The sequence below is a fragment of the Carassius gibelio genome, chromosome B7 (genome assembly GCF_023724105.1).
Source record: "Carassius gibelio isolate Cgi1373 ecotype wild population from Czech Republic chromosome B7, carGib1.2-hapl.c, whole genome shotgun sequence".
NCBI lineage: Eukaryota > Metazoa > Chordata > Actinopteri > Cypriniformes > Cyprinidae > Carassius > Carassius gibelio.
The window spans coordinates 6,201,340-6,216,094 of NC_068402.1; the positions used below are offsets into that span (position 1 = coordinate 6,201,340).

Here is a 14,755-nt window from a genome sequence, read left to right on the forward strand (position 1 = left end):
TTGTTATCATGATGTGTGTTTTTTTTAATAATGCTCTCATCTTCTTATCACGTTACTGTAGATGTCAGCAGGAAGACAGTCACTGATACTGTACCAGGTAGGAAAGGCTAGCTTGGTTATTTATATATTATTGTTTGACTAATATATGTTGCATTACTTGCTTTGCATCTTTAGAAGAAGATTCAGACTTCATTATCCCAAAAGATTGACTGGCCAGGGAGAATTACATTAAGAGAGGTCCCATTCAGACAGAACTAGAAAGTTATCCAAAATATTCAATAGAATAGAATATTGCTTTGAACGTCTGTATCTGTGAACATGTTTCTGTTTGTTGTGCACACTGTGCCCCCTCCAAAAAAATAGGTGCATGTGGATGTATGGAATTTTTAGTTACTGTTTCCTGTTATCTCATTAATGTTCTAATTCATTCTCAATATTTATCCTTAAATCTTAAAATAAATCTAGCATTTGAGGATTGCATAATATTAGAAAAGACCTTTACTTTGTTAACTTAAGCGGGGTAAACAATACTGTAGCCTAAATAAAGGTCAAATTAAAACACTGGGCATTTTTAAACAAGAGGCAAATCAGAAGATGCAAAGAATTATCGTTTAACCTTTTAAATTGCAGGACAACACAATTAGACAAATTCAGATTTCCCTATACAAATGTAATGGTAAAATGCTTCCACATATGTAAAAACAGGATTTGGTTACTGTACATATTTTCCTGCACACATTAGACATGAAGAATCTCTAGAGAAATGTGACTCAACACACTGTACGATCTTTTAAAGCAGTTTGTATATGCTTTCACAAATGTTATTTCTCATTTACTTAAATGAAGTGCATTTTAATGTATTTAGATGGAAACGATTGATATAATATTAAAACAACAAATTACACTGACACTGGGGGATTTCCATTATGTAGAAACCTTTTTCTCCTGCTGCATCTCAGTCTGCTCTATAGTTCCCGTTTTGTGAAGCAGCGTAACGTGGGGTTTGGGTTTGGTTTATTATCTATCTTTAATTTTTGTTAAAATCAATTTAGGCTATATATTTTTTCCTATTTCTCAGTATCATCCATCCAGTCTTTTACGATTTCTCTTTAACTTGGCATACCTCAGGCCCTGTAATGCATCTCGGAGAATGCAAACAACTTTGATTGGCCATTCATTAGCCTTTCGATTGAACTGGAATGGCTCAAACCAAAAGAGACTTGAGGCTTTATAACAGGTAAGCTAGCATTCAGTTTTAGAGATAGCATATGTAAATTTCTTAACACACACAGTGTTGTTTTATATAGAACTATTTACTTTTCAGGGGTGTATGCTCCTTTCTTCCATTTTGTGAAGTTGAGAGTGAGGTAAAGGTGTGGTTGCGAAATTCAAGAGACAGTGTAGGGACAAAAGGAGCGCTACCACTGTCTGTTGAATATCTGAGAGACCTTGGGGGAAAGTGAGTTTAGCAGGACTGAAGCAAACTTAGGCTACCCTGACTGGGCCCCCTTACCAAAAAGTAGTATACTTCAAGTTTATTTTATTAAGTATACTTTATGTAGCAAGTATACAAATATCAGTGTTCTAGTAGTATACTTGTAAGTGTTCTGTTTCAATACTCCTTGGGACTAAATTGGCCCACTTTGTAGTATAAAAGTATACTTTAAGTATAACAGTAGTACACTTGGAGTACACAACTAGTTTACCTCTATGTTTGTAGTTTGTACTGCAATTATACTAAAAGTGAACTTATAGGTACACTCATAGTTTACTAATTAAATTCTTTGTACACTTTGAGGTATAGTTTCAGTAAACCACTAGTTTAGTAGTTTACTCATAAGTATACTCATAAGTTTTCTTTAAGTGAACTTTACATCATACTTAAAGTATACTATGTCCCAATGTAGGTTTTAATTTGTATATATTTTGTTGTATGAATACCTAAACATACAAAACATCCAAAGAAAGAACAGGGTATCTGCTTGTAAACAAAAACATTTTATTATAGCTTCATGCATTCTTTTATATACAGTATTGTTCAAAATAATAGCAGTACAATGTGACTAACCAGAATAATCAAGGTTTTTCGTATATTTTTTTATTGCTACGTGGCAAACAAGTTACCAGTAGGTTCAGTAGATTGTCAGAAAACAAATGAGACCCAGCATTCATGATATGCACGCTCTTAAGGCTGTGCAATTGGGCAATTAGTTGAAAGGGGTGTGTTCAAAAAAATAGCAGTGTGGCATTCAATCACTGAGGTCATCATTTTTGTGAAGAAACAGGTGTGAATCAGGTGGCCCCTATTTAAGGATGAAGCCAACACTTGTTGAACATGCATTTGAAAGCTGAGGAAAATGGGTCGTTCAAGACATTGTTCAGAAGAACAGCGTACTTTGATTAAAAAGTTGATTAGAGAGGGGAAAACCTATAAAGAGGTGCAAAAAATGATAGGCTGTTCAGCTAAAATGATCTCCAATGCCTTAAAATGGAGAGCAAAACCAGAGAGACGTGGAAGAAAACGGAAGACAACCATCAAAATAGATAGAAGAATAACCAGAATGGAAAAGGCTCAGCCAATGATCACCTCCAGGATGATCAAAGACAGTCTGGAGTTACCTGTAAGTACTGTGACAGTTAGAAGACGTCTGTGTGAAGCTAATCTATTTTCAAGAATCCCCCGCAAAGTCCCTCTGTTAAAAAAAAGGCATGTGCAGAAGAGGTTACAATTTGCCAAAGAACACATCAACTGGCCTAAAGAGAAATGGAGGAACATTTTGTGGACTGATGAGAGTAAAATTGTTCTTTTTGGGTCCAAGGGCCACAGGCAGTTTGTGAGACGACCCCCAAACTCTGAATTCAAGCCACAGTACACAGTGAAGACAGTGAAGCATGGAGGTGCAAGCATCATGATATGGGCATGTTTCTCCTACTATGGTGTTGGGCCTATTTATCGCATACCAGGGATCATGGATCAGTTTGCATATGTTAAAATACTTGAAGAGGTCATGTTGCCCTATGCTGAAGAGGACATGCCCTTGAAATGGTTGTTTCAACAAGACAATGACCCAAAACACACTAGTAAACGGGCAAAGTCTTGGTTCCAAACCAACAAAATTAATGTTATGGAGTGGCCAGCCCAATCTCCAGACCTTAATCCAATTGAGAACTTGTGGGGTGATATCAAAAATGCTGTTTCTGAAGCAAAACCAAGAAATGTGAATGAATTGTGGAATGTTGTTAAAGAATCATGGAGTGGAATAACAGCTGAGAGGTGCCACAAGTTGGTTGACTCCATGCCACACAGATGTCAAGCAGTTTAAAAAAACTGTGGTCATACAACTAAATATTAGTTTAGTGATTCACAGGATTGCTAAATCCCAGAAAAAAAAAATGTTTGTACAAAATAGTTTTGAGTTTGTACAGTCAAAGGTAGACACTGCTATTTTTTTGAACACACCCCTTTCAACTAATTGCCCAATTGCACAGCCTTAAGAGCGTGCATATCATGAATGCTGGGTCTCATTTGTTTTCTGACAATCTACTGAACCTACTGGTAACTTGTTTGCCACGTAGCAATAAAAAATATACTAAAAACCTTGATTATTCTGGTTAGTCACATTGTACTGCTATTATTTTGAACAATACTGTATATATGTATATATATATATATATAATGTGGGTAAGTTTTATAAAAAATAAAGAAATAATAAAAAAGACTATGAATTGGATTCAGAATGATAATCTAAATGTAGATGAAGTCAATCAACAATCCAAAGCTCGACTGTAATAATTACCTCTTCATCTGTCATTTTATTCCATAACGTTACAGTTTCATGTCAGATGATCGTGTTACATTTGTTCGTATCTGGTGTTTCTTTTTTTCTTTTTCACTTATTTTTGTGTAAATTCTATACAGAAGATGTGTACTAGCGCCCTCTACTGTATAATACTGAAAACACTGATTCTAGGAGTATAGCTCAAATGTATTTAGACTTTTTGTAAGTATAGGTCAAGTATACTTAAATGTAATTTTAAGTATATTTTTGAGGAGTATATAAAGCCCATTTCTGAGAAGCACATAAAAAGTAAACTAAAAGCATACTTTCCTATTTTTAGTTTAAAAGAAGTATACTAATTGCACACTTGAATAAACATATTTTTCGTAAGGGCCATAAAGGGGCATATTATTAACCTGTTAACTCGCTTAATGTTGTTTTTACTCCTCAGTCTGCTTGGTCTTATATTGTGTAGCCTCCATTAGGAATGAATTATAAAGCAAGCTGTGTCAATTAAATACATTTATTTTTATTGACATGGGAAATGCTACAGTAACTGAATACATTATTAAATGAAAACTGACACTTAACATGAGTAAAGACATAAACTAGATAAACTAATAGATGCAAATAGAAGCAAAGGAAAAAAAGAGAAAAGACATTATTGGTTAGAAACCAGTTACAATTCAACATTTTTCCACAAAAAAGGGTTCTTCAGGATTAGATATTCTTTAATAGAGTAGTGTACAGAATCTTTAAAGAACCATTTTTAGTTTTATTTAATAATTTAAGAAAGCAAAATAGGTATAAACTAAAATTCTGAAAACTAGTATGTCTATATGAATTAATTAAATAGGCTTTTTAAAGTGATTTTATTGTTTGGCTCTTTAGGATATTTAAGGCTTGTTGTCATCATTACACAAATAAATCAGATATTTCATTTCATGGTTAATTGAGACAGAGAAAGTTTAATCTCTGCTCACAGTCCACAGGTTTCCAAACCATAGTATTACGGTCCAGAACTGCACATCGCTGACTCATGGCAGGACACGGGAGCTCTGCACCTGAAGACCATTTCTTATATTTGAAAGTTTTTCCATTTACCCAAAACCAGTGACCAGCGATAAAGCGTAGACCAATCCACACATTATTTGTCAGGGCTGCTGTGCTCTTGTCTTCTGCCTCTTTCACGATCCAATCTGAGTTCAGTGAGGCCAGATCTTTGTAGTTTTGTCTGCAGTATAGCAGGGCCTCTTCCCATGTACTTTCCTGCTTCACCAAGACCAGATCCATATTTACGTCCTCCATACAATAAAATGGTTTAGTGTCATCACAATTAGCATCATGTACTTTAGAAGAGGACCTTTTGACAGCACAACAATGTTCATGAAAGTAATTTGGTTGATCTTTGTCCCACTCGATATCTTTTGCAACATCACCATCAGTCCATCTCCATGTCCACGACCGATGCCTCCTGCTAAGTCCAATCCAAAAAAAATCCTCAGTGATCTGCAGATTTTTAGAGAGCTCTTGCATTTCTTTTTTGCTTACAGTGGACAGGTCATCATAGTAATTCTTGCAGTAGGACCTTGCATCTGACCACTTCATACTGTTATTTATGTAGTAGTGTTGTCTTTCGAGGCTGGTGTTCAGTCCAAAGAGACTCAAAAACAGAAAAACAGTGATTGTAGCCGTTGGTGCCATATTGCCAAAGTATCCACTATCCAGTGTTTTAAAATCAGCAGGAATGCCCAAGGTGAGGACCACAAGTCCAGATTTCTTACGTGTAGACCAGTAACCCAGCCTTGACCAAGGTTTAGGCTAGTCTTTCCTTGTAAGACTCCTCCTCTTGACTCCATGTTCCCTTGTGCTGCTTCTTATTGGATTCCCCAACCCTGGAGATTGTATTACCATTTTTTTTTTTTTTTACTAAGTGACACAAAATAATGCACAAATTCTCTCATGAACAGTATGTCCACCTACAGTATAAGGCAAATCAAATGTTTTTCTATCCTCAAAACAACAACAAAAACAATTATTTCACAGTCAATTGCAATCAATCAGAATAAATTATTATTACTGCAGCAGACTGATCAACTATTTATCTGTTCTGGCTCACTGTAGATCTTGGCTATATAATGATCAGTGGCTTAAAAATGCTGATAGAGGCAGACTTCACCTTTTGTGTGTTATTTTGAAGATACTTTGATGTAGTGTGCTACTGGAACTGAAGGTGTCCTTTAAAAAAAAGCAACACCTGTGATGCAAATCAGAGGATGCAAATATTGCCTACCTTTCAAACTAACACAAGGACAAAGTAAACAAATTCAAATTGACCTCAGAAAAGTGTGAAGAATTATGTATATACATAAGTGAAGACATTTATAATGTGCATTAAATGTACCGTATGAAAAATGGATATACATTTTTGAGATTTGAAAAGGATTCCAGTCAGCAGTGATATTAAAAAGCAATGCTGTGCTTCAAGAGGGTTGGAGTGCTGCAAGTAATTCTCAAACAAAACCAGTGATCTATACTTCTGATGGTCATGTTATGGATTATGAATTTTTTTAACTTTCTTCTTATTATGATGAAAACCTTGAGTCAGGATGATATGATCTTATGAACAATTTTCACCAGACTGTGATGACGTGTTTCAATTGTCATTAGCATCATAAATCCTTCAAAGTTTTTTATATTTTGATAAAGAAACAAAAAAAAGTATGTAGTAGGGATGGGTCATGATTTTTGAATATTTGATTAGTTGACTTAATAGAATATTGAATAGGCTGTGCAATTTTTTTTTTACAAATTTTTCTAAAAGTTTTCTGTTCTGATGTGGTGGTAATGCGTTCATGTAACCAGAGGGTGGCACTGCCAATAGATTAAGAACTTGCAATAGAGAATGTGAAGCTACGTCACACCACATTTCTGTTCCTGCGTTACTCTGTATCATTATTGTTCCGAAACCGGTTTTGCCTAGAAAATAGATTTGGGGTGCGTTACTGATACCTTCTTAAAGGGATAGTTCACCCAATCTGCTTACCCCCAGGGCATCCAAGATGTCAAAACGATCAATCTATGCAAGAAACTGGACAGTATTTATATGTTTCTTTTCTTTTTTTTTTTTTTTTTTACCTCCGATACACTAAAATGCCTAACCGTACTACGTGTCCTTGACACAGCCTGCATGAGGCGTCTTCTTCTTCTTGCTTTATGGCAGATTGCAGACTTATAAGTGCATTACCGATCTCTTAAATGGACCATTGACACTCCAATTGAGATTATAAATTGTCAATGGTACATTTGAGAGATAGGTGGCAGTAATGCACCTAATTTAGTTCTTGCAGTCTCTACTAACGAGCTGATGAGTGGAATAAGGGAGACATAAAAAAGGTGCAGAGCAGGGGGCCTGCAGGACAGGTTTGGGAAGTTTATTCTTCCCATCTTAAAGTTGATGTTGTGAGTTACTAAAATGATCAATTTGACCAATTGGTCTGGTGGGTCTGTTCATCATTGGGTGAGAACAGTTCAGTTTTACTGGCCGTGGAAATCAGCAGACATGGATCATTATACAAGGAAAACCTGTAAATAATGTGCGCTTTTATGCAATCCAAATGGTGTTTTTTATGGCATCTGCTATCAGGACGTTGTATTTGACGGCGCTAATACCATTTTAATTGTCAAAAACTGCGTTTTGTATGTAAATGCGATTTATCTGTAGCGTAAATCTGACCCTTTTGGCAGGCAATATACGGCGCATATTCAATTCCTGGCGGTGTTATGAAAACGGCGTTTTAATAATGATACGCCGTCGAAAAGCATGCAAATTCTGGATCATTTGACTTTCGATACAGACAAATGTGATGGGGTTCAGGTTTGGTGAGTTTGCTGGCCAGTCAAGCACACCAACACTACAGTCATTTAACCAACTTTTGGTCCTGCTGGAAAATTAAATCAGCATCTTCAAAAATCTGGTCAGCAGAAGGAAGCATTAAGTGCTCAAAAATGTCTTGGTAAATGGGTGCAGTGACTTTGGTTTTCAAAAAACACAATGGACCAACACCAACAGATGACATTGCACCACAAATCATCACAGACTGTGGAAACTTAACACTGGACTTCAAGCCCCTTGGGCTATGAGCTTCTTCACTCTTCCTCCAGACTCATACCATGGATGGAAGCTAAACATTATGAAATATACATGCAGACATTCATATGAGGAGTCTAGCAGCAAATTAATCAATCAGAGAACAAAATTTATTTTCAAACATGAAAAATCTACCAAGGTCCAGACCTCAGTGACCTCATAGCTGGCTACGGCCATGAGGAGGGTGGTCTTAATGCTTTAGATTTTTATATCATTAACCAGACTTTCATAATTAACTGGATCAAGAATTGTATATCTAATAAATGGGGAATCGAACCCCCTACCGTTCACTTGATAGTGCACTGCTCTACCAATTGAGCTACAGGAACACTATGTACTTTATACTGGGCCTTCCAAGGTTTGGGTTTTCTATGTTTGCATGCAGGCTTCTATGAGTCATTTTAAAGGTTGGCTGATTTCCGATATTCTTTATAATAACTTTTATAAACTCTCAATCCCAGTGTACTTGCTGTCTGCCGTCATAGAAGGTACAATGTGATTATGATAAAATTGTTATTATTTTGGACAGTTTGGGAAAAACTTAAAGGGCCATCATATAATTTTGGGGATCAGCTAGCTTGAAAATATAAATTAAGTGGTCAAAGTAGAATATGATTTAATTAAAACAAATATATTATTTTTTCAAAAGTCATTAGGGGACATTAGGACTGCATGTGTTTTATCTGCTTAGACACTATAAATAAAAAGAATTATAAAAAAACAATACCCAAATAAATGAGATATTCTTTTATAACCTAAATTAATGGTCTCATTTTTACAATAATACAAACAAATAAAAAAAAATTCTTAACACTGGAAAAATGGTTAAGGTTTAATAGGTTTTTTATGAAAATATATTTTTTAAGAATTAATTTTTAATATCTAAATTGAATCCCGATGTCAAAATAATTAATAATTACAATAATTGTCATGTGTATGTTTTAAACATAATTTATGCTTTTTGAAAATTTTGCTTGGCACAACACAGTTTGCTGACTTATAATTTGACCTGGTAAATCGAAAACTGTTGCTCGAAACGTTACCACAGGCTTGTCTGGGTCTGCAAAAATTGTCTTAAAAAATTGAAAGCTGATCTGAGCCAGCCTGAAATGAGTCCTCCCATTCACCAAAGCCAAATATCGAGGCTACAACTTCGAAAAACATACAGAGGTATACATTAGCATAATTTACAAATATTTGCAGTCCAATTCAAACACAAATAATGAACTCTATTTAGAAAAAAAGAAAAAAAAGTGAACTACAGACATTGGATACATTATCAGTAGGCTACCATACTACATTTATCGACATTAACAGTGTTTATGGAGTTTATGCCAGAAATATATATATATATATAGCCTTTATTTTAATTGATATTTTAAAAAAATCTCTCAGATTATTATTAAAACCAGCACACAGCTTAAAAACATTGTTTAACACAACCTATAACCTAAGTCATTTAAATTATTATTGTAATTATTATTAAAACATTTTTAAATTAATTTCACTTTGTTACTCCAAGAATGCAATTATATGTGTCAGACTTAATAGATGCACAATATCGGTGCCACCAGATTCCAAAAGAAGATAAATCAGACGTAACAGTATAGTTGACTATATACTATAAAGAATTTGAATTTTTTTTTCACAAAAAAAAAGTTTTGAAAATAAAAAAGTATGTCTAAAAATGTATGTATTATACATGAAAATATTAGCAGGGGTGCACATAAGTTTTTCGGTCTAGTTCTCATGAGAGCGACTTAATAAAAATGTTTGTACAACTTTTTTGTACTACAATGCTAACTACAATGCTAATATGTATATATTTTTGTATAAATTTTCGACATTTTCCAACCTAAAATCAGCATGTTTATATTTTGGTGAGTTGCCGGTAAATAGGTGTTTTTTTTGCAGTTAGCTCTGAAATATGCAGCACATAGCCTAGATTTATGCTTTCGGTTTTAATGGAAATCTTATACAATATTACAGTTACTCGACCTAAAACAGTGATTGTGCTATAACCGCTTTCAGTCATGTTGGTACGCAAATAAGCAACATATTTACCCAGTGCATTTGTTTTGGCCACGTGTACACAGCTGCGCACCACTTACTGTATGTGCACACCTGCATACTGACATGCATTCTACATGAATATCATAAGCCACAGTACTTTCTATCTGGTTAAAGTGGGCTACAGTTTTAGGAAAACATTTTGTCAAGAGTTAGATTTCATCATGATGATCAGCCATTAAAAGCTAAGCAAAGAATGTTTCTGAAAAGGCCACTTTAAGAAACTCCTACATCTGCTGAGATGAATCCAGTCAGTCTTTGTATTTCTTCTTGATGCAGAGAAAGTTGAGTCTCCTCTCACAGTCTGTGGGTTTACAAACCCCCTGCGTTCTATCAAAAACCCCACAGCGCTGGTTCATGGCAGGACACTGGATCTCTCCATCTGAAGACCAGACGTTATAACTAAAACCAGCTCCGTTTACCCAAAACCAATGACCGGCTAGAAAACGCAGACCAGTCCACACTTCATCTGTATCAGCTACTGTGCTATTAATCTTTGCTTCTTCCATGATGTCTTCTGAGTTTATTATGGCCAGGTCAATGTAGTTTTGTCTGCAGTATTCCAAGGCCTCTTCCCATGTGCTTCTCTGATGCACCACAATCAGCTCATAGACCTTCATACAATAAAATTTTAAATGGATATCGCAGGGTCTGGCATACAGAGTTAATGTACTTGTATCGACACCACCACATTTATCACCATCAGGTTCTCCATTTTCCCAAAATGTAATCATTGCTTCTCCACCTTCTGACCATATCCATTTGCCTGCGCTGTCTCTCTGTACTCCAATCCAAAAAGATTTGCCTTGAATGAGAGGATTGGAAGATAAACCCTGTAAATCTTTACTTCTGACAGTGGACAGGTAATCAAAGGCCTGTATGCAGCGCTGCTGTGCCTCTTGAAATGTCAAAGCCTCGTCCACGAGAAAGTGATGCCTGTAGACGCTGACATTCAGCCCAAAGAGGCTAGAAAAAAACAGCACAATGACTGAAGCCTTCATTTTGATTCGATGATGATGATCTCCAGTGCAGCAGCACAATTCTGAATTAAAGGTTATATTCTCCTTTTATTTCAGGATATTAATGACTTGTTACCACTCCTTTTCACAAATTTCTGGCATGAACAGACCAATGAAAACCAGGACCGCTCTGACTTTCAGAGTGACCTTGATGTAGTAGGCCTTTCAGTACAAATGCATTTTCCTAAAATCCCTACTTAAGGCAAATCGGATGGCTCAAGGAAAGGGAAATACATTTAAAGCAGTTAAGGCATATGACATTGTAAATGTCTTGAAGAAGCAAAAAATGTAAAAGATAAATTTTTAACTTTTAATATTCAGATAATGTTACCCATTTCTTCACTAGAATCATTAAACTATATGAAAAGTATTTATTTTATATGAAGTAGATTACTTACTGTTAGAGTAGCAGTAGATGGACAAATATTAAAACAAACATTTTCACTTCATTTCAAATGGATGTTTACATTACTTAAAAAAAAAATCCTGTTCAAAGAAGACAAAGAAGAAAATTTTCTTAGAGCCCATGGAGAATAAGATGAAGATGCTCAATAAGGTGTGAAAATAAAAGAATTGTAAAAATAGTAATAAATATAATACAAAACTCCAATAAAATAATCTTAATTTGAGATGGATTTGCTTCACAGTATTAGTCTCACATAACCTGAGGGGCAAATTAGGTGATTCACCTTAGATTCACAGTGAGAAAACATTCAGATTAGTTGTAAAGGTATGAGCGGTGTAAAGTCTTGCAGGGCTAAACAGAGCAGTTTTCACATTTTTACTGGCTCCACCACTGATAAAACAACTGGGTTTAACAGTTTAGTTTTTAATTAGTTTAAAATTCATAAATACAGTACTTGTGCTGAAAAACACTGGCATCGATTGGAAAACATTAGTGATATATGTAGGTCTGCAATTTTTAAACCATTTCTACTGACAGTCTCAAGAGTCATTCCTATAATTTCAATAAAACTTAATTATTTTTTTAATTACCTGATCTGCCCTAAAAATCATTCAGTAGTTGACCATATAATAGTAAGTCTTCGCAGTTAAATACTCATAATATTTGTCTGTTGTAAAACCTACTTATATTCTGGCACATGTAATTATAATCACCAGTAGATGGCAGCAAACTATTGAGCGTTCATGGTTGCTTTGAAGAGATGAACCAAGGTCCAAATGTTTCATTTATTCTCTTCAGAAATGACGTCAGATTAAAAACTGAATCACAGGCTTCCAAATATTCCATCAGAATATGACTGCATCTATATCTATATTATTTAAAAGTATAGTTCACTCTAAAATGAAAATTATATATCACCGTAATTTTTTTTTCTTTTTCTTTTGTGATAAAACCAACAAGTATGAATCAAAAGGACACACGTTCAGGTCAGCATCCAAATAAGAACCAGAAATGAGTCTAACACCAGTCTCCTCCAAATGTATAAAATGATGATGAACACATCATATTAGGCTACTCATCTAGACGTCAGTGCATTGGTTATAAATGATGTGTAAATTATGTTGTGACATCATTGTTTCTCTAGTAGTATAGCCCAAAATAAACAATATTGTCAACATTGACCTTGAAATTACTTCGTATTAATCAGTGTTGTTTTAGCATCATTGAGCCTACCATAGTTTAATGCTTAAAATGGATTATAGGTTCTATACAAGTTTTTCTAAAAAGCCCTTTTCTTGTTAAACGTGTTCTAGTTTTAGTAAAAAATATTCACCGCTAAAGGACGTATTCAAAACAAACAAAGAAGATTGATGACGCGGTAACTGAGTGTGGAATCATGGGAGTTGTGGTCTTTATCCCATTGACTGTAAAAAAGACATTGCTGGAAGAGGATATAGTATCCAAATAACACTTCAGGTCTTTGCAAAAAAATAAGAAATAGAGGTTTAACAGACATAATTTTACATTTATGTATAAAACATTTAGCTAGGAAAATAAATAGATTTATTAGAAAATACTTGTCTTTTACTTTCTTGCGAGAGTGTTATTGACAGGCGACACAATGACACTACAGATACAGCCCGTGTCACTAGTTAAAATTGCTTATTTCTCTGGATTAAAACTTTCTTCGAAACATTTGGGATTATGTAAGTACACAAGTCAGCCATTTATATAACTGTTCTAGTGGTTTTTTAAAAGAAATCTTACATTTTGTGCCTTAAGGTTAAACTAAATCAACATGTGATCAACATGTTGCCAAATATTTTACATTAGTTCATTTCAAGTAACAAAATTTCAATGGTTTAAATTTCAAAGTATTTTAACCCTGGTATTACTTCACCAGCTGTTTTGAATACAGAGGGAAAATGGGTACAATACAAATGGAATTGTAAATTATTCAATGATCCGCTTTAGAAATAGAATGAGAGAGAAAAACTCAGATTTGCCAGAGAGTTGCGTGAAAAGGGATTTTACAAATCTACAAAACAAAACATGACATCACGTGTTTGTGTCCTCGCAGCATTTGGAGAATTTTTGAATACATGCAATTTAGGTACAACACCCAGTTGCATGTTTTATCTTAAATTGACATTCATTGAAAATATATACTTCAAGAGTTTATTCATCTATTTAAAACTGAAGTAACCACAAGCAGAAAATGCATTAAATGGACAATATCAATATTCACATGAGACAGCACTCTACTGACATATTAATATTACTTCTCATATTTAATATTAGTTCTGAAACAAACTAATGTATTAAGCTACCTACTGCTTCTGGAATCCCTTATATTTAATTTCATGTTTAGCGGTTAAAAGCAAGCAAACAAGGTAACTAGAAAACATCATTACTATCAAAAAGCTCCTATCACACAGTTACAGTTGTTTGTGAAGTTTCTAAGCCCTATTCGGACGGGATTAGTTTTCTTAACTACGTTTGAGTTTAGATTCTTACCAACTGACGTCTGAGATTTTCATGTACCAATTCGGATGGGACTAACATCTCCGTGTTTATTACAGAGGTGGGAAGGTCTGTTTTGTAAGGTGGCCAAGACAGCTCAACACGCTCCAACTTAAGAAAACACATGCAAATTGAAAAAACATCAGCAAATGAAGAAAACATCTTCATCAGTTTGACAACACAAGTGTTGCAAATCATCACAACACATGCATATAACGAAACGCGCTGCAAATCATCACAACACATGCATACAATGAAACGCGCTGCAAATCATCACAACACATGCATATAACGAAACGCGCTGCAAATCATCACAACACATGCATATAACGAAACGCGCAGCAAATCATCACAACACATGCATATAACGAAATGCGCTGCAAATCATCACAACACATGCATATAACGAAACGCCCTGCAAATCATCACAACACATGCATATAACGAAACGCGCTGCAAATCATCACAACTCATGAATACAATGAAACGCGCTGCAAATCATCACAACTCATGCATATAACGAAACGCGCTGCAAATCATCACAACACATGCATATAACGAAACGCGCTGCAAATCATCACAACACATGCATATAACGAAACGCGCTGCAAATCATCACAACACATGCATATAACGAAACGCGCTGCATTTTCATCACAACACATGCATATAACGAAACGCGCTGCAAATCATCACAACACATGCATATAACGAAATGCGCTGCAAATCATCAAAACACATGCATATAACGAAACGCGCTGCAAATCATCACAACACATGCATACAATGAAACGCGCTGCAAATCATC

General features: G+C 35.0%; 1 protein-coding gene across 1 annotated transcript; it reads right to left on the reverse strand.

The window, feature by feature from the left end:
* Positions 1-10,250: 10,250 nt before the first annotated feature.
* Positions 10,251-11,000, reverse strand: zgc:194252 (CLECT domain-containing protein). The gene has a single exon (XM_052560832.1). The coding sequence runs from the start codon at positions 10,998-11,000 to the stop codon at positions 10,251-10,253; it is 750 nt and encodes a 249-aa protein (XP_052416792.1).
* Between the last annotated feature and the right edge of the window lie 3,755 nt (positions 11,001-14,755).